We start from the raw sequence: 27,946 nt of genomic DNA on the forward strand, positions 1-27,946 counted from the left end.
TAACCACAATTTGAATTTCTCTCAAGCCAGTTACATTATAATACTACTAAGAAATCAGTTGAAGTCTTTCTAAAAGATGAATTATCTTTATTACATGATTGACATAACTAGTTACAGTTTCATAGTATAAAGCTGAAAAAAAGAGCTAGGGTGTGTTGTTCAGCCAGGTTGACACATTTATTCACAATACTTTTTCCTAATATTCAGTTTCTTAATTAGCACTGTATTTAAATTCAGCAAACATTTATCTTTAAGCATATAGGCCTGGTTTGAACTCTATCAGTTTTATACTAGCAGCAAACCAGAAGTCAGATTTCCAGATACTGTTTATTCCAGACTCGTACGTATTAAGTGAACTAACCATATGAGCCAGTATAGCATGAGACTGGTAGGAGTCATGCAAATCTTATCTTACAGTATTTGTTGCAAAAAGCTTGTCCTACATTCTTTCAGTGCTCCTTGCTCTATCAACCCTTTTAATATGAAACTATTAACAGATCTTGGGAACTTGAGGCCCATTTCTGATCTCACTTTTAATTTACACCAATTTAAATAACTCCACTAAAGTCAGAGGAGTTACACAAGTGTAAGTGCATCAAACTGATTTCCACTTGGATCATCTAAAAAGGGGGGAAGGGGGAAGGGTCAAGTGAGAATACAGTTTTACTAGGCTGTCAATTAATTGCAGTTAACTCATGATCACACTTAATAGAATACCAATTGAAATTTATTAAATATTTTTGGATTTTTTTCTACATTTTCAAATATATTGATTTCAATTACAACACAGAATAGAGAGTGTACTCTGCTTACTTATGTTATTACAAATATTTGCACTGTAAAAACAGTATTTTTCAGTTCACCTCATACAAGTACTGTAGTGCAATCTTTACCATTAAAGTACAATTTACAAATGTAGATTTTTTTGGTTACATAACTGCACTCAAAAACAAAACAATGCAAAACTTTAGACCCTACAAATCCACTCAGTCCTACTTCTTGTTCAGCCAATCATGAAGACAAACTTGTTTGTCTATATTTACAGGAGGTAATGCTGCCCACTTATTTACAATTTACAGAAAGTGAAAACAGGCGTTCATATGGGACTTTTGTAACCGGCGTCACAAGGTATTTACATGCCACATGTGCTAGAGAGTGTCATATACCCTTTTATGCTTCAACCACTATTCCAGAGGACATGCTTCATGCTGAGGACACTTGTTAAAAAAAAAATAACGCGTTAATTTTGTGACTGAACTCCATGGGGGAGAATTGTATGTCTACAGCTCTATTTTACCTGCATTTTGCCATATATTTCATGTTATAGTAGTCTCAGGTGACGACTTAGGACTTGTTCATTTTAAGAACACTTTCACTGCAGTTTTGACAAAACACAAAGAAGGTACCAATGTGAGATTTCCAAAGATAGCTACAGCTCTTGACCCAAGGTCTAAGAATCTGAAGTGCCTTCCCAAATCTGAGAGGGATGAGTTGTGGAGCATGCTTTCAGAAGTCTAAAAAGAGCAACACTCCAATGCGGAAACTACAGACCCCAAACCACCAAAAAGGAAAATCAACCTTCTGCTGGTGGCATCTGACTCAGATGATTAAAATGAACATGTGTTGGTCTGTTCTGCTTTGGATTGTTATCAAGCAGAACCAGTCATCAGCATGGATGCATGTCCTCTAGAATGGTGGTTGAAGCATGAAGGGACATATGACTCTTTAGCACATCTGGCATGTAAATATCTTGCGACACCAGTTACAGTGCCATGAGAACACCTGTTCTCACTTTCAGGTGATATTGTGAACAAGAAGCAGGCAGCATTATCTCCTGCAAATGTAAACAAACTTGCTTGTTTGTCTGAGTGATTGGACTTGTAGGCTCTAAAGTTTTAAATATTTTTGAATGCAGGTTTTTTTTGTACATAATTCTACATTTGTAAGTTCAACTTTCATGATAAAGAGACAGTACTTGTATTAGGTGAACTGAAAAATATTATTTCTTTTGTTTTTTACAGTGCAAGTATTTGTAATAAAAATATAAAGTGAGCACTGTACACTTTGTATTCCGAGTTGTAATTGAAATCAATATTTGAAAATGTAGAGAACATCCAAAAATATTTAAATACATGGTATTCTATTATTGTTTTAACAGTGCAATTAATCGCGATTAATTTTTTTAATCGCTTGACAGCCCTAATTTTTACTGAATCAGGTCTTAAAACTCTTTAAATTCTGTTACAAAAATAAAAACAGCTGTAAAGAGACAATAACCTCGGTAAGTGAGGAACAACTTTATTTAATTAAATCCCTACCTTCATGCATGAGCATGATAGAACCCCCAGTTGAACTTTGGCAAAAAAGTCACAACAAAAACAAACCAAGCAGCCTATATAGAATGGTGATAATGCCATGGGTAAGGACACCCTACAGTTTACTGCAGAGTAAATGCATTTAGAAGCCTGGCTTTGGCTCTGTCAATTATAACCATGTATTTAAATAAAGGCAGTCTTTCAAAATCACTTCTTCACTTCTCCAAGATCTTCAATGCTGTCATCATCCACCTACAACAAACAGATATTACTTTAAGTGGGCGGAAAAAAGTGTGCATTCCTCACTATGCCCTGCTGTGCTAGGTTCTTTACAGAAAGTCACTCTCTGACGAGCTTCCCATTTAAGGCTCTCACCCTGTGATGAATTTTACGTGAATGGATCTCTGGGTCCATAGAGCCCCACTGAAATCAACAAGGCCAGTCACAGAATCCATTGCATAATGGGCACCAACAAATGGTCAATATACAATGGCAGGAGAGAGAGACAGATACAAGCCAATAAAAATGTCTGGTTATAATTACATCAATAGAACTCAAACCACTTCTGAACCATCTGAATCTCAGTCCAACTACTTAAACATTAACTAATTTCTCATAGGTAGCAACAGACATATGGTTGAGAAGGAACTTGATTTGTTGGGGAAACATTCCACATACAAGGAACAGAGTGGAAGAAGTCATGGAGATGTTTATATCTATTGAGATATTTGTGTCTTTCATCACTGTAGTATCCAAGCACCTAGCAGCAGATTATGTAATTTTTTGGAAGATAAACGGATATTTGGGTGTCAGGTTCTTATGAAGGATTAGGTACTGTTTAGGAGTGGACATATCAAGGTAGACCACTGGCCCTCTTAGTTTGGCATCTTACATTTCTACTTGTGTCCAGGATGGAAATGAAAAACTAAAACAATTTTCAGAATCATATCAGAAGAGCATGGGCTACAGCCTTATGACTTAACTAGTAATTTCATGACTGACGTGATAAAAATCAGTCACATTTACCTCAGGCCACTTCTCCTGGATTACATCAATAATGTCATCTGTAAAGTCCCCCTGAATTATGATTTCATCTTCTCCTGTTACTGAGGCACCGCAAGAGAATTTCTGAGCAAAAAACCTTTGTGCTTCCTTCAGATCAATTTCTGTTTACATAGAAGAAATTTATAGAATTAAAGACAGTATCATAAGGTCTTCTCTAGCTTAAACATACAAAATTTAAACCTGGATTTAATTAGGAAGATATCAGTAGCAACTAGTTTCATCATAGTTAAGGTTGTGCCAAGGTTTCTAGTTAAAGCAGATCTGTAAGTGTGTAACATTTCAGGACCATTTATTCTCTGAATTTGGCATAACTTTTCAGAGGACATTTTAATTTTCTCTAATATTTCTTCTCTGAGTGGTCGCTACAAGTTCCCACTCTTGGGATGAAGCAATGCTGCATGGTTGGGGCATCCCAAAAGTGGGACTGTGCAGAACTCATCTCAAATAACTCTGGTTAGAGATGAAAAAAAATTGCTTGAAGTTGATTTTTAAGGAGAGAGGGGTCTGGAGAAGCAGAGACAGGAGCACAGAAATAGCAGGACAGTAGAGTGAAATCAGAAGCAGGAAGAGAAAGTGACTCAAAAGAAGTTTAACAAATTTATTTGGGCATAAGCTTTTGTGGGCTACCATAGCGGTCCCACTGACTTGAAGGTATAAATTGTCCCCAAATCTGAAATAGTTGTGGGTGAGGACAAAGTCAAAGTTCAGTTCACCTACATGAACTACAGAACTGGAATTAATTTGCAAACTGGACACCATCAAATTAGGCCTGACTAAAGACTGGGAGTGGATGAGTCATTGCAAAACCTAATTTTACCATACTAATTTCCCCCTACTGTTACTCACACCTTCTTGTCAACTGTTTGAAATGGGCCACCCTCATTACCACTACAAAAGTGATTTTTCCTCCCTTGGTATTCTACTGTTAATTGAATTGTCTCATTAGACTGACCCCCCACCTGGTAAGGCAACTCCCATCTTTTCATGTACTATGTATAAATATATCTGCTACTGTATTTTCTACTCCATGCATCTGATGAAGTGGGTTCTAGCCCACGAAAGCTTATGCCCAAACAAAATGTGTTAGTCTCTAAGGTGCCACAAGGACTCCTCATTGTTTTTGCTGAAACAGACTAACACGGCTACCACTCTGAAACCTGTCAAAAGAAGTTTGTTGCTGAAACTTTTCCTGCTAATATGAACCAACAAAAATGTTGAGTTAATATAACTCAATGGTCAAAAGCAAATGCAGTTAGACTAATGAAGTGTTCATTTGGCAAACTCACCAAAAGTTGCAAGGCCACACACTCTTGTGACATATTTCTTCTTTGCTCTAGGAATTTTAGCTATTGTAACTTTCTGTGGTACAGTCTTCTTCTTCTGTTTTATCTGACCCCTTCCACCTTTGAGATAGGACAAAATTAAATCAGTATCTAAGTAATCATTTCATATACTGCGCTTGCACGTTAGAAAAACAACCTGAAATATGCAAAAAAATTTTCACTTAGTAATTTTGAAAAAGTTGCTTATCACCCTTACCTCCATTTGTAAAGCTATACATTCCCATACAACACTTAAATTATAATAAACATTACATATGTTGCCTAATATGTTATATCAATATAGCTACAACATTGCAGCGTTGTTGTAGCTATATTGATAATATAGCATCTCTCACAGTTGTCTTAATCATGCCATAAAGTTACAATATTACAAGAACCATTAATACACGGTCAGCTAAGGGTGAAACATTAATTTTTATTTCTTATTCCTACTTATAACAGTATTGACCAAAGGACATTAAGTCTGAGAAGGATTAAAACATTACAGATGCAGGAAACCGGACTTCAGTACTCAGTGTTAAAATAGTTTTGTGTACTATATACACACACACCTAGCCAATCAGAGAGAGTTAATTCCTGTATTAAAATGCAGCATTTACAGCAAACCTTTAATAGTTATAAGCAGGTAACATTTTCACTATCCTAGTACTCACAGTGGATTTAGTCAACCCTGCAGTCTAATACATGACTACAAATTTTCCTGTTTTTTCAGCTTTACTGAAGCCCTTTTATCTCACGCAGACACACGGAGCCTTTAGACCAAGTTATTTGGGCCAGAGGCCGTCAGCCATGTACATCTTTGTACAGCACCCAGCACAAGGGAGCCCCAGTGTTGACTGGGCCCTTTGGATGACATAGCAATGATCTGAATGACCAGGAAATACAATTTGCATCTTTTATATGCATTTGGTATCGTTACTACCTTGACTCTTGCCAGGCTGCCTGACATTCTCAGCACTGTGCACCATATATCTGCACCAATTTGCAGGAATATTCACATACAGGATTTGTTCTGTGCACCATTACCTCAAAAGCTAATAAATTAGTTTTATAAAATGATCCAAGAGGTTGAGAAGTTGTGCTAGAGTGCACTGTCCCAAAGTAGACAAAGATTCTACAAACTGCATATGTAAGACAGGTTCTAAGTTTATGGGCTAGATTAATACCACAATCAGCTATTTAGACCTTGCCTCTCTTTTGCTTTTTCTTCTCCTCCTCTTCTCCTGCTGTTCCTTGACCTTCTCCAAATCCAGTCTCCTGTTTTGGTGAATTTTCTTATTACATAAAAAAAATAAAAGTTTAATAAGTAGGACTCCCACATATTGCATCTGCAAAGTGATTCTCAGGCTTAGTAAGATGTTACTTTAATGCGTATTCTATCAATGCAGTATCCGATCTGCAGACATTTGTTTTGTGCATGGCATTATATCACCACATTTGCACAAATAAGACATCAAACATTAAGAAACCTTAGCCTCAGGCTACATTCTTTCCAAAGTAGCCTCTCCATATAATAGTTTTTAGGAGAGAGATTAGTATCAACATTGTCATTAGTGTTCCACTCTAAACATTTATTTTCACCAGTAATACTTCTTGTTTAGAATCCCAATAGATAGCATTTATTACTTTTCCACCTATGGGTAGTTTAACATTGAACTCACTCACCAGTCAAGTTAATAGCAATTCTAGATGTAATCTTAACTGAACAGATGACTGGATACAATAGGAAATTTCCGTGTAGCCCTGGGAGGAAGCTGTATGTGTCATGTTAAACATTATTTGACAGAATATAGCGTATTCTCACATGTTGTCAAGCTTTTTATTCTTTTACAGCACCCAAAAGTATACAAGGCCTTCACAGAAGCTGTAAAACATCATACCACCTCCCTTAAGCAGCTTAATCTAAATTTTAGACTTGACATGACCAGAGAAGGGAGATGAATAGTAGGGTGGTAAAGATTATTACAGTACAATTACATGGATCAGAGAATGGACAGAAGTAGAATGTTCAATTTCAGCAGTGTACCATAATATATAATTCTCACAGGATGTAGGGTTTTGTTTACACATGCAACCCTCTGTCTTTAGGTCACAAGCCCTGATTAACTGGAAAAATACAGAAAGATTCTTACCTACAGTAAGTTTTGCAAATTCATTTGGAAAATTCTTCTCTAACCATTGTCTGCATTTAGCCACATCAGGCATGTATTCACAGTACTAGTGGGGAAAGGCCACATATAAATTATCTGAGAAATTACAAAATATACCACTAATACACAGTGAGAATCTGATTAACAGGCAAATTAGCAGCAAGATAAAATGCAAGCTGTTTCTTCATTTTGCTTGGGGACATGCACTTCAGTTGATTTGTTAACTGGCAGTAAAGTTTTAGGTCTGGATTATGGAGTGAAATGGAGCTGGTGTATAAGCAGGATTTATGGAGTAGTTTGGATGGGGTGCAGGAAAAAAAGCAGAAGCAAGTAACATAGGATCATGGGGGGAGGGATAGCTCAGTGGTTTGAGCATTGGCCTGCTAAACCCAGGGTTGTGAGTTCAATCCTTGAGGGGGCCATTTAGGGATCTGGGGCAAAAATTGGGGATTGGTCCTGCTTTGAGCACAGGGTTGGACTAGATGACCTCCTGAGGTTCCTTCCAACCCCGATATTCTATGATCAGACTAATTGATTAGTGACTGTGCTCTGCACCACCTTACAGGAGACATGTTCAATTCTTCAGACCAACAGGGGCTGGGCAAGACAAACTATGAAGACTGTCGTTTGCTACCCAGGAGGCTGGAGGAAAGTCGTCCTGTATAGCTCAATGGTGTCTCCTAGATCAACACTGACTGGTTCCAAGGGAGCTCTGCACATTCTTCTTCAGCCAGATAGTGGCTGCAGCATAGAACTTTAAAGGTTGAAGTATAGCAAGCAGAGAAGGGCAGCAAAAATCCCCATAGTTGGTACATGGAGGACCAGGTTGGAGGAGGGAGAATAAATCCAAATGTGAAATGAACTCACCTCTGTTGGCAATGAACAGACTGGGGAAGGAAAAGAAGGAGATTATTAAGAAATTTAAATTCTTCACCCATTAATATTTCATATCAAGAACAATCTGTCATTTTAATCTTTGGGTGACTTTTTATGCCATTAAGTTGACATCCATTAACCACATTGCTCTGTTAGCAACTCAGCACCCAGCCCTGAGTTCTGAAAAAGTACCAAAATGTTGTACCTCTCTGCTAAATCATATCCTAAAAACAAGAGAAAGTATACTCTGTCTTATCAACTCTCCAAAATATTCTCACTATTGTTTTTCCCTATCCATTACATTCTAGTGGTTACCTTTCTTTACTACTGGATCATGCTGCCTACCTATAGTCCTAGTACTGGACATGCAGAAACAACAAAATGAAGATGCCACTGTGAATACACAATCTATATTCTATAATTCTGCATCTATTTTACACTAAGGCAATGCATTTGTCTGAGCCTGAATGCCCTAAATTCAAACTTCAGGAAAGGCAGACCACAATGCATTGTAGAGACCAAACCTGCCCTAGCAAGAGGGATGGACAAAGTGATCCAGTGGGTGTTTGCCCCTTGAGCCCATCATAATACACAGCTTTCAAGAATACACACCATGCATTTTCTTCATATGCACTCTTAATACTAATAAGTAATAACGTCGGTGTCTGCATAATACAGAATCAAGAATTGCGAGGTTGGATCTCTTGGAGCTACTGCAGTCGAACAGTTGGTGTCTCAACTACAATTTTTAATAGCCTTTAATATCTGATACTTTACATATAAAATCCTATAGCTATATTATGAGGCTGTAACATAAAAAGATAAAAGCCAGGAAGTTTGCACGTGAGGACAAAAAACTTGCTTAACTGAAGAGTGCACAGAGTGACCACAACTTTGAATCTTCTCACTTGCTTAGCAATAAGAATGCCACTCTAGCATGAAGCAACCTAGTATTGCAATTCTGGCCCTCCTGAGCTGTGCCAAGCTAGGAAGTGATTCTGTGAGGTACTCCAAGAGGAGTGAAAACTAAGAAGTCCAACACATTTTGATTTGTGACTAAAGTCCAGATTTAGACATCATTTAGATTTACTTGAAATGGAAACACCTCAACAGGGCTTTTTCCTGTTAAGTCAAACACATCTGTAGTGCTACAGAACTAAATCGTCTTTTAAACCCAAGATCCAGAGGATGAAAGGCCAGTGAAATAACCACCAAGCCCTTGCCGCAAAAAATGATGTTTATTTTGTTGAGGTCAACCAGAGTTTCAGTTTTCTCTTACTAGTCATTTGTTCAGACACTATGCATTAGAATCAAGGCTCAGCATGAGAGTAATTTCTATGCCCAGGGAGAAGAGCGAGCAGAGGGTGCCCAGATCTTTCAGGCAAATACGGAGACACAACTTCTCCTTGAGGCAGATGATATTTGCCACAGGAGATTACTGGATCATCTATTTAATTTTGCTGCCCCAAAGAGAAGCCAATATCCAAGGAGAAGGGTAGAGACCCAAAATATACCTAGCCAACTAGGTTATTTTTTTTAAATTAATTTTAATTTATCTATATTATATATATAGCAGAGTAGCAGCCGTGTTAGTCTGTATCTGCAAAAAGAACAGGAGTACTTGTGGCACCTGAGAGACTAACAAATTTATTTGAGCATGAGCTTTCGTGGGCTAAAGCCCACTTCATCAGATGCATAGAATGGAACATATAGTAAGTAGTATACACATACATACACATACACTATATATAAAAAATAGCTCATCTTAATTAGTCTCTTACTCCACCTTTCCATGTTTTCTGTGTGTGTGTATATATATATATATATATATATATATATATAAATACACACACACACAGAGAAAATATGAAAAGGTGGAGTAAGAGACTAACTAATTAAGATGAGCTAATTATATGTATAAACAAACTCAAAATTATTCAGTTCCTTTTTAAATCTGGCCATAATATTTGACTCTGATCTCATATAACAGTGGATAAAGCAGGCAGACCCAACTGTACAGAGAATTTCCTTCCCTTAGTTCTAGTTTTATTACTAGTATTACAGTAATACCTAGATGCCCCAGTCAGGATCAGAGCTGCTTTGCAATAGGCACTTTACTCTGTACAGAAAAGGTCTCAGCCCAGAAGCGTATACAATCCAAGAGTGATGCCCATTAATTTAAGAGAGCAACTCCTTCTTCTTGAATAGGAAGCCATACCAATTGAGAAGTCCTGTTTAACCCACCACAAATTCAAAGTACCGTCACAAATGCTCTCGGTAAACACCAGGTAACAATACTTTGAATACCAATGCTAGGTTAAGAGTAAACACACATATCTGTAGCATGAAGCATTACAGAGAGGAGACTGCACAGTGCAAAAAGCAGACCCTTCCCCCAGTTCTGCAAGCTGAGACTTATGACTTGGAAGTGGATCTCTCTATCATCACCTGCACTGAGCTATCATCATTTATACAGCACCAGAGGCATCATATGTAAGTGCCTCCTCAGCACTTGCCTCCACAGTAGAGGACCCGGAGGGGATAGTCTGCATCTGACCTGGCGTTGCTCCTTAGGTCTCCTTTGTAGTCAGGGACTGTGGACTCAGCTGTATCCGTTGCCATCTCACAAACCTGCAGGCCACAAGAGGAAAAAACATAAACTACAAATTCTTATTTTAAATTGCTGAAATATAGGAGGATGAAGAGTAAGTCATCTTCCCTAATGTGCCCATTTTAGAGGGCTGCAGAGGCTCAGAGATTAAAGCTCATGTAGCTACAAGGATGGGGGAGGGAGCAATTGGAAAGAGTGGAATGGGACAAGAAACAACATATGGGGACTCGGTGTCATGAGGTTGTGGGTGCACAGAGAATGAAATATAAGGAGGGACATAGATACACAGCATATAAAGGAGGGGTATGGAAGTGAAACATGCAGATTGGGGTGGAGTGAAGTGAGATGTGGGGTGTTGTGCTGTGACAGTTGAGATAATAGTGGGTGCGTTGAGGGGACTATAGGTACATCAAGAGATGGAGTGGTTATAGTCAGCATTAGAGGGATTGGGACAAATGTTGGGGTGCTTGTAGGAAACATGAAGGAATTGAAGGCATATGGGTCAGAGGGGCAGTGAAAAACAATGTGGGGCCTGGGCGCGTTGGTGGAAATGTGGAACATGCCAGGGAGGGTGGAGCAGACATAGGGTGACCCGATATCCTGATTTTATAGGAGCAGTCCCAATATTCGGGGCTTTGTCTTATATAGGCACCTATTACCCCCTACCCTGTCCCAATTTTTCACACTTGCTATCTGGTCACCCTAAGCAAACAGGATGAGCCATACTTGGGAGATCAAACCAATGTGGGGGGGTGAGGAGTGCCAGTAGAGGGAGGATCAGAGAGATCAGGATGCAGAGTACCGAGGGTCAGGTACTGACAGGGCAGAAGCAGGATCAGATCAGATGAAGGTGGGGGTGGAGATGGAGTCGGGGGGGGGAGACCTGGCAGTGGTGGAGAGTGCTAGGGGGAGGGGGAGTGTTAGATAGAACCAGCGTGGGAAGGGGCTGGGGGTGAAGAGCATCTGAAGGGGCAAAGGTGCTGGGGGCTCACAGGAAGTCAGGGTGGAGAGGGATGCTGGAGGGGTGAGAGTCAGGGTGGGGAGGAGGTGCCGGGGGGGTCAGAGGGAGGGAAGCAAGGGATGTCTCAGAGGGAGGGGTGTCGGGGGGGTGTCTGAAGGGAGTGAGGAGTATCTGAAGGGGAGGGGTCAGAGGGAGTGACGGGTGTCTGAAAGGGAGGGGTGCGAGGAGGGGTCAGAGGGAGTGAGAGGTGGTGGGGGAAGGGGAGGGGTGCTGGTGGGGGTGAGGGGTGTCTGAAGGGGAGGGGTCCCAGGAGGAGGTAAGAGGGGTGTCTGAAGGGGAGGGGTCTCGGGAGGAGGTGATCAGAGGCGTCTGAAGGGAAGTGGTGCGGGGGGGGGGGGGGGTTCACAGGAAGTCAGGGTGAGGAGGGATGCCGGGTGGGTCAGAGGGAGCGAGCGGTGCCTGATGGGGAGGAGTCCGGGTGGTGGGGGGAGGTGTCAGAGGGAGTGAGGGGTGCCTCAGAGGGAGTGAGGGGTGCCTCAGAGGGAGTGAGGGGTGCCTCAGAGGGAGTGAGGGGTGCCTCAGAGGGGTCAGACGGAGTAAGGGGTGCAGAGAGGGGTCAGACGGAGTAAGGGGTGCCGGGAGGGTGAGGGGTGTCTGACGGGGTGAGGGGTGCGGAGAGGGGTCAGACGGAGTAAGGGGTGCCGGGAGGGTGAGGGGTGTCTGACGGGGTGAGGGGTGCGGAGAGGGGTCAGACGGAGTAAGGGGTGCCGGGGAGGTGAGGGGTGTCTGACGGGGTGAGGGGTGCGGAGAGGGGTCAGACGGAGTAAGGGGTGCCGGGGAGGTGAGGGGTGTCTGACGGGGTGAGGGGTGCGGAGAGGGGTCAGACGGAGTAAGGGGTGCCGGGGGGGTGAGGGGTGTCTGACGGGGTGAGGGGTGCGGAGAGGGGTCAGACGGAGTAAGGGGTGCCGGGAGGGTGAGGGGTGTCTGACGGGGTGAGGGGTGCGGAGAGGGGTCAGACGGAGTAAGGGGTGCCGGGGGGGTGAGGGGTGTCTGACGGGGTGAGGGGTGCGGAGAGGGGTCAGACGGAGTAAGGGGTGCCGGGAGGGTGAGGGGTGTCTGACGGGGTGAGGGGTGCGGAGAGGGGTCAGACGGAGTAAGGGGTGCCGGGAGGGTGAGGGGTGTCTGACGGGGTGAGGGGTGCGGAGAGGGGTCAGACGGAGTAAGGGGTGCCGGGGGGGTGAGGGGTGTCTGACGGGGTGAGGGGTGCGGAGAGGGGTCAGACGGAGTAAGGGGTGCCGGGGGGGTGAGGGGTGTCTGACGGGGTGAGGGGTGCGGAGAGGGGTCAGACGGAGTAAGGGGTGCCGGGAGGGTGAGGGGTGTCTGACGGGGTGAGGGGTGCGGAGAGGGGTCAGACGGAGTAAGGGGTGCCGGGAGGGTGAGGGGTGTCTGACGGGGTGAGGGGTGCGGAGAGGGGTCAGACGGAGTAAGGGGTGCCGGGGGGGTGAGGGGTGTCTGACGGGGTGAGGGGTGCGGAGAGGGGTCAGACGGAGTAAGGGGTGCCGGGAGGGTGAGGGGTGTCTGACGGGGTGAGGGGTGCGGAGAGGGGTCAGACGGAGTAAGGGGTGCCGGGGGGGTGAGGGGTGTCTGACGGGGTGAGGGGTGCGGAGAGGGGTCAGACGGAGTAAGGGGTGCCGGGAGGGTGAGGGGTGTCTGACGGGGTGAGGGGTGCGGAGAGGGGTCAGACGGAGTAAGGGGTGCCGGGAGGGTGAGGGGTGTCTGACGGGGTGAGGGGTGCGGAGAGGGGTCAGACGGAGTAAGGGGTGCCGGGGGGGTGAGGGGTGTCTGACGGGGTGAGGGGTGCGGAGAGGGGTCAGACGGAGTAAGGGGTGCCGGGGGGGTGAGGGGTGTCTGACGGGGTGAGGGGTGCGGAGAGGGGTCAGACGGAGTAAGGGGTGCCGGGAGGGTGAGGGGTGTCTGACGGGGTGAGGGGTGCGGAGAGGGGTCAGACGGAGTAATGGGTGCCGGGGGGGTGAGGGGTGTCTGACGGGGTGAGGGGTGCGGAGAGGGGTCAGACGGAGTAAGGGGTGCCGGGGGGGTGAGGGGTGTCTGACGGGGTGAGGGGTGCGGAGAGGGGTCAGACGGAGTAAGGGGTGCCGGGGGGGTGAGGGGTGTCTGACGGGGTGAGGGGTGCGGAGAGGGGTCAGACGGAGTAAGGGGTGCCGGGAGGGTGAGGGGTGTCTGACGGGGTGAGGGGTGCGGAGAGGGGTCAGACGGAGTAATGGGTGCCGGGGGGGTGAGGGGTGTCTGACGGGGTGAGGGGTGCGGAGAGGGGTCAGACGGAGTGAGGGGTGCCGGGAGGGGTCAGACGGAGTGAGGGGTGCCGGGAGGGTGAGGGGTGTCTGACGGGGTGCGGAGAGGGGTCAGACGGAGTAAGGGGTGCCGGGAGGGTGAGGGGTGTCTGACGGGGTGAGGGGTGCGGAGAGGGGTCAGACGGAGTAAGGGGTGCCGGGGGGGTGAGGGGTGTCTGACGGGGTGAGGGGTGCGGAGAGGGATCAGACGGAGTAATGGGTGCCGGGGGGGTGAGGGGTGTCTGACGGGGTGAGGGGTGCGGAGAGGGGTCAGACGGAGTGAGGGGTGCCGGGAGGGTGAGGGGTGTCTGACGGGGTGCGGAGAGGGGTCAGACGGAGTAAGGGGTGCCGGGGAGGTGAGGGGTGTCTGACGGGGTGCGGAGAGGGGTCAGACGGAGTAAGGGGTGCCGGGGGGGTGAGGGGTGTCTGACGGGGTGAGGGGTGCGGAGAGGGGTCAGACGGAGTAATGGGTGCCGGGGGGGTGAGGGGTGTCTGACGGGGTGAGGGGTGCGGAGAGGGGTCAGACGGAGTGAGGGGTGCCGGGAGGGGTCAGACGGAGTGAGGGGTGCCGGGAGGGTGAGGGGTGTCTGACGGGGTGCGGAGAGGGGTCAGACGGAGTAAGGGGTGCCGGGGGGGTGAGGGGTGTCTGACGGGGTGAGGGGTGCGGAGAGGGGTCAGACGGAGTAAGGGGTGCCGGGGGGGTGAGGGGTGTCTGACGGGGTGAGGGGGGTCAGACGGGGAAGGGTGCCGGATATCGGGCGGGGTAGGAAGGAGTGCGGTGCAGACCGGGGGAAGGGCCCAGCGGGAAGCCCCCGCGCCTCGCAGGGCTCATTACCCGGTTGGCCCCTCACGCCGCAGTCTTGGGGGGAGGGGGCGGCTCCTCCTCCTGCTGCTGCCTCCGACCCCAACAGCACATGCAGCTTCCCGACCAGCACCGCGAGAACGTCCCGGGGCGCCGCCGCCGCTTTATCGCGAGAGCTCGAGGGAGAGGCGCCGCCAAGCTTCGCTCTGTGTGACGTTAAGGAAGGGAGGAGCCTGGTTTTGGAGGGGGCGACGTGGGGGTGAGACGCTCGCCATGGGAAGTTACTGAGCTACTAGGGCCTCCGTAGAGTGAACTTGGGTGGGGGCGGTGTAGGAGGCTAAGGTGCATTCTCTAGGTTCGGCACCTGGAGGGGAGACAATTGTTGATACCAGAGAGAGTCAGCTGGGGGCGCTTCTTTCAGTGCTGGGTCTATTGGCACCGCAAGGCGGGAGAAGGGATGTGTGCTGTGCCCCCCACCTTGGGTAAGAGTGGGATCTAGCACCCTACAGGATCAGCATACCTGTGATCTCTGCACCTTCCTGTTCCCTTGTGAGTGTGGATAACTACAGTCTGACCCACTCAGACTTTTAAAAGTCAAGCAGAGTGTTGCCATAGTAAACAATACACAAAAACTTCTCTCTGGCACGTTATGTCCACAGGTCTCAATACACTTTTTTTGAAGCAGGTAAATTATCGTCATCCTCATTTTACAGAAGGAGGCAGGGGCTGGTGAAGTGACTTTCCCAAAGCCGTTAAAAGTCCCCTTGGCAGTGCTGTCTAGCTAAGGCAAGGCTAGTCCATACCTGTTCTGATTCCACACAGCACCCTGGAAGCGGCCAGCAGCAGGTCCCGCTCCCAGGTGGGGGGCCACTGGAATCAGCGCACAGCCCCTGCCCTGAGCACCAGCTCTGCACTCCCAATGGCCAGTTCCTGGCCAATGGGAGCTGGGGGGCAGTGCCTGCAGGCAAGAGCTGCGGAGAGGAGAGCCGTTTGCGTACCTCTGCCTAGGAGCCAGACCTGCTGGCTGCTGCCAGGGCACAGCCTGGTCCATGGTGCCAGGACAAGCAGAAATCTGCCTTAGCACCCCCGCTGTGCCACTGATTGGGAGCCACCGCAAGTAAGCCTGTGCCCCAGCCCCACACCCCAATCCCCTACCCCAGTCCTGAGACCACCCCAAACCTGGAGTCTCCTCCTGTACCCCCAGTCCAGAGCCCTGACCCCGTCCCGCACCCCAACCCCCTGCCTCAGCCCAGAGCCCGTCCCACACCCCAAGCCCCTCAGCCTCAGCTCTGTTGGGTCGTGGACATCAACAATTTTCTTCAACTGCGTCACCAGACCACTGTACTAAGGTATATCTCTGACTCTCTTTTATAGGAGAGATGTATAGCATGTGCCGGGGTGGGGCGTGGTTAAGGGGCAGAGGTAAGCTTGCTTGGCGTGCTAGATTATTCAGTGAGCTCCCTCCGGTAGCAGTGTGCACGTGAGCTAAAAGGGAGGGTGGTAGATGGCAGACCCAGCTCCCAGCAGAATTGCCAATGGGAACAAAGGAGGCTATAAGGATCTTCCTAGTCAAGGTGTCTGTTTTAGGGGTCCTGATCTTGTAAATCTTTACTCACACGAATATTCCTTACCCAGGCAATTCGCTTCATTGTACAAACTACTTAGATGAGTAAAACCTTGTGGGATTGGGTCCCAAGTGTGTATATAGAAGACAGGTATGGAGAGCTCCCCAAAGGATGTATCAGAAATTCATCAAAGGAAGGCAAAACACTGAGCCAAATCCGGCTCGCCTAACTCGTGTGAGCAGTCCTGCTGAAGCCAATGAGTCTCAGCCCATGGGATTTGGCCCATTCTCTACATTCAAATACCCCCAGTATAACACAGTTACTGGAACCACTTAGTGATATATTGATAAGAGGAACCTGGTGAAATCCCCTGCTCTCTATCCCCTGTGGCCCTGGGCTGTAGATGTTCAGTGACTCCCAGTTAGGGGGATGTACAGTCTCGCATAGGTTTCAGAGTAACAGCCGTGTTAGTCTGTATTCGCAAAAAGAAAAGGAGGACTTGTGGCACCTTAGAGACTTACCAATTTATTTGAGCATAAGCTTTCGTGAGCTACAGCTCACTTCATCGGATACATACTGTGGAAAATACAGAAGATGTTTTTATACACACAAACCGTAAAAAAATGGGTGTTTATCACTACAAAAGGTTTTCTCTCCCCCCACCCTACTCTCCTGCTGCTAATAGCTTATCTAAAGTGATCACTCTCCTTACAATGTGTATGATAATCAAGGTGGGCCATTTCCAGCACAAATCCAGCATACAGTGCTGTGCAGTCAGTTTACACTGACATTTGCTGAACAAACCTGTGACTCACTGGGCTGAGCACAAGCCGGGGACCCAGGAGCTCAGAGGCTAAGGCTGGCTCTGCCAACAGCCATAAAGGCCTGGGCTGTTTCACCTTCCAGGCACGTCACCAAACTATCCCTCTCTGCCAGCAAAGGTATCAGTTCAGCGGGCCTCGGGCTCCTCCGCAGGGGCGAACTGGGCTGAGCAGCGCGATTCAGACTCTGCAGGAAGCTTGAGCCCTGCGTGTCTCCGTACACTAGGAACTGCGTGTGTGTATAGCGTCTGTCCGCCACGCTACGGGATCGCGGAGTAGCCAATTCCTGCCGCTCGGTCGCTGTCTCTGCGTTGCGCTGGGCTCGGGGAACGGAGCAGGCAGGCATGCCTCGCTTCGCTCAGCTGGTCATGGGTCCGGCGGGCAGTGGGAAGGTGAGACCGGCCCCTCCCTGCCTTGTACCGGTGGGGTATTTGGGGGTGTAACTGGGGAGTGTGGGGGTAAGGGGTAGTTGGGGTAATTGGGGGCATGGGTGTAACGGGGTTTGGGGTAACTGAAGTGGAAGTTGCCATGTGCCATTGTCGGAGATTGTTGCAATTTAAAATGATGTAAAGCGGTGGTGGCTCTTCAGATAAAATAATACTTTGAAGTAGCCTACAAATAACCCTTTGCATTGCACTTGCATCGCTCCTTCTGAGGACTGGAAGGTGCTATACAGTGGAGGTATTATCCCTATTTCACAGCCAGGAAAACTGAGGCATAGAGGGGCAGTAACTTTCCAACATACGCAGCAAGACAGGCAGAGTTGGGAGTGGAACCTGGGAGTTCTGATTCCCAGACCCTTGCTCTGACTGCTATACAGTTGCCTCTCCTTTCAGGTGTAAAATTGCAACACCTTTTAGGTACTTTCAGCTGTGTACTAAGGTTTCTATTTAAATTGCAGAGCACTTACTGTTCCACCATGGTCCAGCATTGTGCAGCCATAAACCGCTCTGTGCAAGTTGTTAACCTAGACCCTGCAGCAGAATTCTTCAATTATCCTCTGATGGCTGGTGAGTTGTGCTTGGGATCACTTTCTTAATTTCCCATACTCTCAGAACTGCAGAAAACAGGTAAAGAATATAACACTTCTTACTCAGGATGAATCAGGCTTGAAGATTGAGTTTTCTTACCTTTTAATAAGATACTTACAGATTTAGTTGTCTAACTTTAACCTGTCTTGATATCAAAGCTGTTCTGGTTTTATTGACAGCGTTCTCCAGAATCTAAATCTGTTTGTTCGTTTGTTTTTTAAATCTAAGTCAAGAAGCAATATATACATATTTTAGGCATTTGGAGACTGTATTAGTAGGACCTACAAAAATACTCTTCCTGAATCTACAGCAGTATTTAACAAACTTCTTAGAAATAGTCAGCTTTACTGTTTCCCCTGTATATTCAGTGAGTTTCTCTTGTTTGTTTGAGGGGTTTCTCACATGGCAAAAGGGAAAAGAAAAACCCTTTTAAACAAAAAAGTAGGAATTTGTGACTGTAAAATCACAAAAATTGTGAAAAGGCTTGTGGGGATGGGGGAGCTGGTATAGCACCTGAAACAAATTTAGTTGGTCATGTTTGTTTTGAGAATTACATTTGTTGTAGGAATTTACCTCTGGAACGTATGTACCCAGTGTTGAAAAAACAAACACACACAACATGCATCTTTTATTGTAGACATTCGAGAATTAATTGAAGTGGATGATGTTATGGAAGATGACTCCTTAAGGTTTGGCCCCAATGGTGGTTTAGTATTTTGCATGGAATACTTTGCCAATAACTTTGACTGGCTTGAGGATTGTCTTGGCCATGTGGAGGATGACTACATACTCTTTGATTGCCCAGGTAAACAAAATTCTGTACTCTGGTGCCCTCATTTTTTCTTATCTGATGTGTAACTCTTAGATGATTTTTGCTTGTAATGCTAATTTGCAGATAAAGTCTTTTTTGTACTGTTGTGTTGTTCAGTGCCAAAAAGTCACTTATTATTTTGATATAAATCTATCCAAGATCAAGTAGAATTCTCTAAAAAGAAAGATCACACATTCTGTGCTAGATTTCACTCATTTTAATAGCAATATCCCATGTCTATCTGTTAGTTCATAATCAAATATCATTATAACATACTGGCACTGTCTCTGCATTAGCTTTACATTCCTACATACTAATTATGGATGTGTCCTAGGTCAGATTGAACTCTATACTCATTTGCCAGTGATGAAACAGCTGGTGGAGCAGCTGCAGCAGTGGGAATTCCGTGTCTGTGGAGTTTTTCTTGTTGATTCTCAGTTTATGGTGGAATCTTTTAAGGTATCCGTTTTAAATCGATTGTAACAATGAAGTTTATAATTTATAGAAGAACAATTAATCTGGGGAAGTGAATAACTATATTCAAAAGCAATCATAATGTTTTTTTCACCTATCTGGAACTCTCCATTGTTACATTTCTGTAAACCTGAATATTGTTTATGGCCTAATGGTTCGGGGGTGGGGCGGGAAGTGGGAGTCAGGCATTCTGGGTCTTTTTTCCCGGATCTCATATTGCTTGTAGTGTGACACTGTCACTTGCTTAACCTGTAAAATGAGGAAAATTGGCACTTGGAAAAATGAGGCTCTGGAAGTAAGGTTCAGGGACACACCGAGATAGGAATCGAACCCCTGCCCCTCCAGGAGTGGGTTGGCTTCTGACCTGGCAATGTTCTTGGACAAACAAATGTCTCCTATGTTTCATATGTATCTGTAGCTAGTTTTGCCTCTCTGGTAAAAATATCCAGTTCCGGTAAATGAGGGTGTAGTGGTGAGCTGTGTGGAGATGCATAGGGTTGGGTGGAAAAGACTGACAGGGTAAGTTAAAAAGGTATAGTGCAGAATGGGGGGGAAGTGAGATTGGGGAGTGGAGACACTGGCTATCTCTACGCTACAAGCTAAGGATGTGATTCCCCTGCTCATGTACACGTACTCGCGCTAGCTCTCCCCAAGTTAACGCCAGTATAAATAGCAGTGTAAACTCAGTAGCACAGGTAGCAGCAGCGGAGACATGGCTGAGCCATGCCGAGTGCATACTCACCAATTTTAGGTGGGTTTAGACTTGGCACTGTTCAGCTGTGCCTCTGTTCATAGTCATGCTAGCTTGATGAGAACTAGGGTGAGCGTGTGTATGTGAGCAAGGGAATCACATCCCTAGCTTATAGTGTAGATGTAGCCAAAGTATAGGGAAGGAGGCTAAGAATACAAAGCAGGAAAAGAGGGCTAATGGGTGTAGGAAAAGAGAAGAAAAAGAGGAAACACACAGAATTATCTATCCTAGGGAAGGAAAAGGAGAGAGCATAGTATAGTCACTTTATATGTGGGGCTTAGAGGAGTAAGGGTCGTTTTATCCTGGTTAGAAGGTGTCTGCTATATTTTTTTCAAGTCCTTAGGATACCACTTACATTCTGCACTTCAGACAGAAGGTATTAAAGTGCTTTACAAAGGAGCTTGCCCTTTTAAAAATAAATAACATTTAGAGCATACACCTGTGCTCATCATTTATTAACTATTTCAAAAATTCTAGACCTGGGGAAGGTGGGGTTGTTACGGTTTTGTTGCGACACCAAAGCTCTATGAGGGCAGCATCACTACCTGCTTCCTTATATCATGAAGTTTAGTGCATTGTTGCAATGCAGTAGCAGTATATTTACTGCAGTGTTTACTGGGTACCTTTTAAAAATTCTTAAGTTATTGCTGTATATTTGTGTGTCTGTATTTAATTTAGTCACTTTTCTTATTTTGTCAGTTTATTTCTGGTGTCTTGGCAGCCCTCAGTGCAATGATATCGTTAGAGATTCCACAGATCAACATCATGACCAAAATGGATTTGTTGAGCAAGAAAGCTAAAACGGAAATTGAAAAGTAAGTTTTGAAAAATATGTATTCTGTGTTTTGACATCATGAGGCAAGATTCAGGACAAATTCAATCTTATGTCCTCCCAAAGTGAAAATGGAATCTCTGGGGACAGCTTGTGGAGAGCGGAAGCCAGATGGAGGAGTTAAATTGTTGAGACATTTACCATGTAGCCTCTGATAATTTGCAGCTAACTTTGTTGGATGATCTTCTGTATCCATGTGTGTATACACATGGATAGAGAATTGTCTTGAAGAAATGTAAGATCCTTCTGAATTCATTTACAGAGGATTTTGCCTATGTAGTTCAAATCCTAAATTAGAGGTCCTCCTGCTTCATCATATTGTAACTGTTTATAGCAATGAAAATATAGTCCCTTTTCTTTATATGCAAATACCAAGAGCTACATTTCTCCCATAGTCTCTCCAAAAATGTTTTAAATATTCATAGAGCTTTTATGGGTGAAAAACCCACTTCTTTAGCCTAAATAAATCTGTTGCATCTGAAGAAGTGGGTTTTTTACTCACAAAAGCTTATGCCCAAATAAATCTGCTAGTCTTTTAAGGTGCCACCAGGCTCCTCGTTGTTTTTATGGATACAGACTAACACGGCTACCCCCTAATACTTAAATATTCATCTAACCTATAAGTAGAAAATTAAAACTTCAGTGAGTTTGGTACTAGAAATCATAATCTTGTAAGCCATGTTTATACATGTAAGAAAACTCTATTTTTAAAATAGCATCTGCAAATATGTTCCCGCCTAAAATTAATTAATTAAAAGTACAAAACCACAAGCAATGGTGGCAATGATTTGAAGGTACCATGCATTATTCAAAGTCTTGACAGATGTTTTTCTAATGTTAACAAATACTTTTTTCAGGTATTTAGATCCCGATATGTATTCTGTGATCGAAGATTCTGCAAATATACTAAAAAGCACAATGTTTAAGAAACTGACTAAAGCTATATGTGGATTGGTAAGTGATATGTTGGTGTTTTATCCTAACTGGTGCAATATACTTTTTGAAATTCAATCCTTTATGATTTATAAACATTACAGTATCAGGGTTAATTTTTCTAAACACGCTTATTTTTTATAGTTTCTAAAATATTTAGATCTTTCTCAAAAATGATGTTGTGATACAACTGATTTACTAGTATTGCTGGGAACTAGAGCAGTGGTTCCCAAACTTTTTTCCATCAAGGACCTCTTTAGCATCCAACCCTAAATGTCCTCAACCCCTTCCGTTTTCAGTGCTCCTGGAACACACCTGCCAGCGTGACCTCTCTCACACACTGCATGGGAGGTTACACTGTGCAGAGGATGCTATTTTGAGAACAAAATGGCATCCTCCATGCTGCAAGAGTGCCAGAATGCTATTTTGGTGCATTCCAGCCTTAGCTTCAGGGACTGACCCCCGAATAATGCATGGTGAACCCCGAAAGGTCCGGGGACCCCACATTGGAGACCACTGACCTAGGGAATTCTCAGATTTATGAGTGAAAATGCTGACAAATTGGATTTTTTAAGCCTAGTCTCTCACCATCACTGGATGCTAGACTGAAACTCAGACTCTCTCATAAGTTAAGCATATAGTCAAGATAACATCTAAGTGATCCTGATGTGTAAGCAGTGTAGTGGATTGAACTGAGGACAGGCAGCCAGGAGCTCCAGAATTCTAATCTTGACTCTGTCACTGGTTTGCTATGTGGCCTTTTATCTTGCTTTCCCCATCGGTAAAGCAACTGATCTATTAGCATACCTGTCTTGTTAGAGTTCGTGTGGATTAATGCTTGTTGTTTGAAGTATTGAGTGTTCTTTATTATTTATTTAACACATCCTCTAAGAGTCATACTTTTGAAAACCTTCCTGCAGATTGATGACTACAGCATGGTTCGATTTTTACCTTATGATCACTCTGATGAGGAAAGCATAAATATTGTGCTGCAGCACATAGACTTCGCCATTCAGTACGGGGAAGATCTAGAATTTAAAGAACCAAAGGTAAAGCCCTTTTGTCTTTTAAAATGTAAAGTTTAAAAAAAACTCAACCCAACCAATTAAATGTAATTCTTTGAGTTTAAGAGGGTTGGTGTTACTTTGAAACATGGGCACTAACACTGCCGAGAAGGATTTGTGCAGCAGAAGAGGAGCTGGCCAGCATTTTCAGCACTGAGCAGGGCAGAGTTTAGTTTATGAATTAACTGTGACATTTAACCTCTGCAATGAAAATGGATGGGTACGGAAAAGCTCTCTTGGCATAGTTCTGCAAGTTTGAAAAATGCATTCTGTGGGCTGCATTATTCATCAAACTAGGTTTCAAATTAATGGAATCCTAGATTTTAAAGCCGGAAGTGACCCTTGGGATCTTCTAGTTTGACTTCTTGCATGACACTGGCCAAAGGATCCCACCCAACAATTTCTGCATCAAGCCCATACCTTTTGTTTGAGCTATAGAATAATATCTAAAATATAGACTCTAATGAGACAGATGCATTAAACTCAGATCAAAGCCATACTTAGTTTTATTACTATTCAGATATTCATGAATCCTGAAGAAATAAATATCTGCCCTTCTTATTCCATTTTGAAATTCAGTTGTTCAGTACTCTTTAAATATACAGGTTTCAGAGTAGCAGCCATGTTACTCTGTATCCGCAAAAAGAAAAGGAGTACTTATGGCACCTTAGAGACTAACAAATTTATTTGAGCATAAGCTTTCGTGAGCTACAGCTCACTTCATCGGACGCATGCAGTGGAAAATACAGTGGGGAGATTTTATATACACAGTGAACATGAAACAATGGGTGTTACCATACACACTGTAACAAAATATACAGTATGCCTGGATTCAGATTTGTTACACTCTAATCCTTGGATCTATAGTATCTAAAAGGACTGCAGAAACCAGATTGCTTCTTGGTATTCCTTGTTACCTGTTTTAAGGAATGTTGTGATTCCTGTTGCAATAGAAATGCCATAGAATAGATGTAACCATAGAAAAAAATTGAACCAATATTTACTTCGTTTATTTTGTGGCAGGAAAATGAAGAAGATAAACCTGCTACCTTAGATGAATATTTTCAAGACCAACTGGATGAGTAAAGGGTGTATATACCAAAAGAAGAGAGAAAATAGCCTGGTTGTAAAATATGCCAAATTAAGGAATCCTTCTCTGAATATTTGTGTGTTGTTTTTTTTTAAATATCAAAACTAAAACTTGAATAACTGGATAGAGGAAGCCAGTCATGCATTTCCACATTATTACTTTAAGAAATAACTGTCGTTATTGTATATAAAATATTTAGCCACAGTCACAATAAGTTAAATTCCATGCAGATGATTACATTTCTTCTTTAAATGCTAGATTGCTTGAAAAATCTGGTGGTTGTAGAGGGGCACTGTCAAAATAAAAATCAGATATATTTTTTTCTTACCCCATTACTAGTAGCTTATTAGTAGGGAGAAAGTTTTAAAAAAATCTAGTTTATTTACCATTTTTTTATGCTGTTGGCTCATATTTTGTATTTCATTCATCTTAGACAACTAAAGGTGGAGTAGTCATTTTCACTTTCTGGTTAGTTGTGTATTAATTTAGTGTTGTTGGGTTTTGGTTCCCAGCACTGCAGAAAAATGTTTAAAAGCCCCCAATAACATGTTTTTTTAAATCTCATGAAAATGTTGTGATTGATATATCAATCACCAAATTCATACCTGTTATAAATTGATGTAGCTCTCTTGAAGTCAATGCAATTGTACCTGGTTATACCACGTATGAATTTGGTCCATTAGGTTTTTGTTAATCTGCTCACCAATTATTTAATTTCATTTTAAACAACCTACATCATAGACCTATGCAACCTGGCAGTGTCCATCTATCCTCCAAGAGATGTTTTGAAATCCTTAGCCAATGGCAAGTTCTCTGAAAGAGAAATCTGACTTTTAAGCGTTGAGTTAATACTTCAGATTCACACAACTGTTCAGAAAGGTGTGAAAAGCTGTTCTTTGAAGGAAACTGGGGCTATTGCTGTAGTACTCTGTACAATATTTAAATATGAAAAAATACTTTTTCAGATGTTTATATTTCATTCCTTGACTATCACAATGTTTAATAAATTGTATGTACAGGAAAACCAACAATTCCCTTGTTTATCCTTCTAACTTCCTTGGGATTTCTAGTTGGAAGATTTGTTGATTTTAGGAGTTTTTGCCTCATTTTAGCATAACTTTCAGACTAGAACACTTGCATGGTATATTTTAAAGGGGCACTCTTAGGTTGTTTAGGTCTGACACTGTTTGACGAAGCGTGTAAAAAAAAAAAAATGTGACGGTCACATGACTGCTCCACGGTCATATATGCACACCAGAGAGAATGGTAGTGATATTCACGTAACAAAGTTCATCCTTCCCTCATCTGTATTCTGCCCGCTAATCTGTCTCCCCAGGGACTATTTCTAGCATTCCAAATTGTTGAGCAGCTTCAAAGAGCTGTCACTTTAAAATCAACAAAACAAACGCAGGGAGATATAACTTTTTCCTCCAAAATTAATTACACTGGTTTGGGTTGCAGCACGTGAATCCCGTCCCTTAGCAGCAGAAAAGTCATAGCTTGGAGATAGTGGATTTTGATCCTATCACAGGTAGTAAGCTTTACACTACTGGAGGTAACAAACTCTTTGCAATGGGACACAACATCACTTCTACCTGTTTGTGATTCATCGTGAAATATTTGACCTGAAAGTACAGTGACATGATTTTAAGGTCATTTTTTTTCTCTCCCTGCAAACCCTGAAGAGTTGTACAACATGTGCCATATACAGAATGACCAGTCATACGGTGTGGTATAAAGGTTTGACACTTGTTTGGAATGACTTGTAAAACTCATTTGTGACACTATCACTCGTGAATAATGCAGCCAGCCTAAACGCATGTTGATAAACATTTCATATGTGTGGTTTACATAAACATAGGCATTTCATCAGTAATCACAGTGGTGGTAAAATGCCTGTGTTCACATATTTGACTCATTGGATTATAAAGAAAGAAAGAAATAAAAGCAAACAAGCTAAATTCAGATGAATTAATGAGAATTGGATGTGACAACTGTAAAAGGACAATTGAAAAAGGAAGAGAGAGTGGAATCCTAACCCTATTGAAGTCACTGGGAGTTGTGCTATTGACTTCAACAGAGACAGGGTTTCACCTATATTCTTCATGCTTCCAAGAGGACATTTTAAAAATTCAGTTGAGGAGGAGAAGTAGAGTAATTGCTGGTTTTCTTTTAAAATACATGTGCTTTCCCTTGTACCGCTATTATATTGTCAACAAGTGATGTGTTGCCAGGGCACGCTCATTTATATATTGCTCCTTTGATTACCTTATTTCAATGCACTAAGGACCAAATCAGTCTTTAGAGGCAAAACTCTCATGGACTTCGGTGGGAGAACTGCTTGAATAAGTGTTGCAGGATTTGGCTCTGTGTGATGATACATGCTTTCAGGCAACCTACTCCAGCTAAGATTCCATGAACAGGAAAAAAATAAAATCCTCTCATGTGCTACTTAAAGTAACTTTTCTGCTGATAAAACTTAAACACAGTGATGCCCACTTAAGAAAGAAAAGCATTTCTAAATTAGATTAAAATTGCCAAGAATTATACAGGGTTGTCCATATTATCTACCAATAATAATTTCAGAGGGCATGCTGTCCAGGCAAGAATTTGGTAGCAAATAAGGCAACTGTATTGTGTCTAATGTTTCTCTCCATAGATAATTCATATTTCAGTGGAACTTGTATTAAACTTATACAATAAAACCTTTGGTGCTTTTGTACAGACATAAAATCCTGTTTGCATATTAACCCTTAAGTAACTTCATGCATATGGAAGCAGTCCCACTGACGTCTCATGAGTAAATTACTCATGTATCTTTGGAGGATTTGGCCCTAAGTGTTAATTGTATGCAAGTCATACAAGTCTACTCTTGGATTTAACTGATAGGCTTATCAAATATTTGTTAGCTTTTTATATGCGAGCATTATTAAATTATATTCTTTGTAGTGATCCATTTATTAACATTGCACATCATACATTTTTAATCACAAATACTTAAAAATATCTTTATGGAAATAATTGTTTAATGCTTTAATTTAGGATTGTATTTAGATCATATCTTGTGACTATGTCTCAATATCTGCTTCTGGAGTTCTAAATGGTTCAAATGATGAGCTTTCTGTCACTTTCCTTAAGAGATAATTAGATCATCTAATACAACACCATATTTATATTCATCTGTGTTTCTGCTTAGGTTTTTCTGCTGATCACATGTAAACACCTGACAAAGTCCCCATAAACTCCCTTTTCTTTAATCTTAAGAAACTAGATTGCTTGCAGAGACTTTTGATGAGGCATGAAGTAGATTTATTTTTTGAATAAATGCCAGACTCATCTGTATCACGTTAAAAGCTGGACCAAGAAAAATATTTTGGCTGAAGACTGTATTTTTAATTTGCCTTTTCAAAGGATTGCAATAGAATTTAAAATCCCTATTCTTGAACCTAGTGAGCATGTCATTGACGTGCTCAGTTTGATACAAAGTGTTGAATCACCATCTTCTCCAGGGATTCCTTGGTGAAAAATACAGCACTTTACTATAAAGGAAAACGGTATAGAAACATGCCCAGATGCCCAGAATTTCTAAACCACTGAGATGAACGTCTCCCTGGAAGTTTGAATCTGTGAAGTACAAATACTTTCTAATAGAGCTTTGCATTCATTAAATGCCTAACATTGGAGAATGTATGTATCTAGGCACTGATAATGGTCCCTATCACCATAATATCAGAGCATCACTCATTTATTTAAATAGAAAACAATGTCTCCCTTCCCAATCTGTAGAAGTATCGTGATTAGTTTATATGTGGTTGTGTGTGAGAATACCTCATTAAGGAAAAACCAAATCAAAGAAATGGGTTCCACACTTAAGGCTGAGCAGCTGTGAGGCCTGTCGATATTTTAACTACGTAAGCCTGAGTGTATAGTACCAGCTGAGCACAGTTTCTAGGTTTGTTTTTTTACATCAACAGGTATAATTTACTCTCAGTCTGCGGGGTTGTTCTCAGTTTGGTAAAATAAAGCCATAAATTTATCTGGTTGTTGATCTGCCCTCTGCTTTCAAACAAGGAATCTGTCTAAGATGGTGATAGCAAGAGCAG

At 43.3% G+C, this 27,946-nt stretch overlaps 2 protein-coding genes across 2 annotated transcripts; one reads left to right on the forward strand and one right to left on the reverse strand.

Annotated features, from left to right (window-relative positions):
* Nucleotides 1-2,277: 2,277 nt before the first annotated feature.
* Nucleotides 2,278-14,678, reverse strand: DENR (density regulated re-initiation and release factor). The gene is made up of 8 exons (XM_073313666.2): nucleotides 14,505-14,678; nucleotides 10,266-10,380; nucleotides 7,741-7,760; nucleotides 6,856-6,940; nucleotides 5,914-5,997; nucleotides 4,667-4,783; nucleotides 3,342-3,481; nucleotides 2,278-2,567 (listed from the first exon to the last, which is right to left on the reverse strand). Exons 2-8 carry the CDS (start codon nucleotides 10,369-10,371, stop codon nucleotides 2,523-2,525), a joined length of 597 nt encoding a protein of 198 aa, XP_073169767.1. The 5' UTR covers nucleotides 10,372-10,380; nucleotides 14,505-14,678; the 3' UTR covers nucleotides 2,278-2,522.
* Nucleotides 14,679-17,057: 2,379 nt separating this feature from the next.
* On the forward strand, nucleotides 17,058-27,879 carry GPN3 (GPN-loop GTPase 3). The gene is made up of 8 exons (XM_073313698.2): nucleotides 17,058-17,249; nucleotides 17,759-17,867; nucleotides 18,526-18,693; nucleotides 19,034-19,158; nucleotides 20,624-20,739; nucleotides 21,614-21,710; nucleotides 22,610-22,738; nucleotides 23,777-27,879. The coding sequence occupies exons 1-8, from the start codon at nucleotides 17,202-17,204 to the stop codon at nucleotides 23,837-23,839; spliced, it is 855 nt and encodes a 284-aa protein (XP_073169799.1). The 5' UTR covers nucleotides 17,058-17,201; the 3' UTR covers nucleotides 23,840-27,879.
* The last annotated feature ends 67 nt before the right edge of the window (nucleotides 27,880-27,946 follow it).

The sequence above is a fragment of the Lepidochelys kempii genome, chromosome 15 (genome assembly GCF_965140285.1).
Source record: "Lepidochelys kempii isolate rLepKem1 chromosome 15, rLepKem1.hap1, whole genome shotgun sequence".
In the NCBI taxonomy this organism is placed as follows: Eukaryota; Metazoa; Chordata; order Testudines; family Cheloniidae; genus Lepidochelys; species Lepidochelys kempii.

Excerpts from the sequence above, each read along its gene's own strand:
- DENR (XM_073313666.2), bottom strand. The coding sequence starts at position 10,371 with ATGGCAACGGATACAGCTGAGTCCACAGTCCCTGACTACAAAGGAGAC. Across the intron at positions 7,761-10,265 it reads CCGGGTCCTCTACTGTGGAG|TCTGTTCATTGCCAACAGAG; the intron begins GCAAGTGCTGAG and ends TTCCTTCCCCAG. Across the intron at positions 4,784-5,913 it reads GAAGAAAAAGCAAAAGAGAG|GTGGAAGGGGTCAGATAAAA; the intron begins GCAAGGTCTAAA and ends CCTATCTCAAAG.
- GPN3 (XM_073313698.2), top strand. The coding sequence starts at position 17,202 with ATGCCTCGCTTCGCTCAGCTGGTCATGGGTCCGGCGGGCAGTGGGAAG. Across the intron at positions 17,250-17,758 it reads GTCCGGCGGGCAGTGGGAAG|AGCACTTACTGTTCCACCAT; the intron begins GTGAGACCGGCC and ends TTTAAATTGCAG. Across the intron at positions 22,739-23,776 it reads TAGAATTTAAAGAACCAAAG|GAAAATGAAGAAGATAAACC; the intron begins GTAAAGCCCTTT and ends ATTTTGTGGCAG.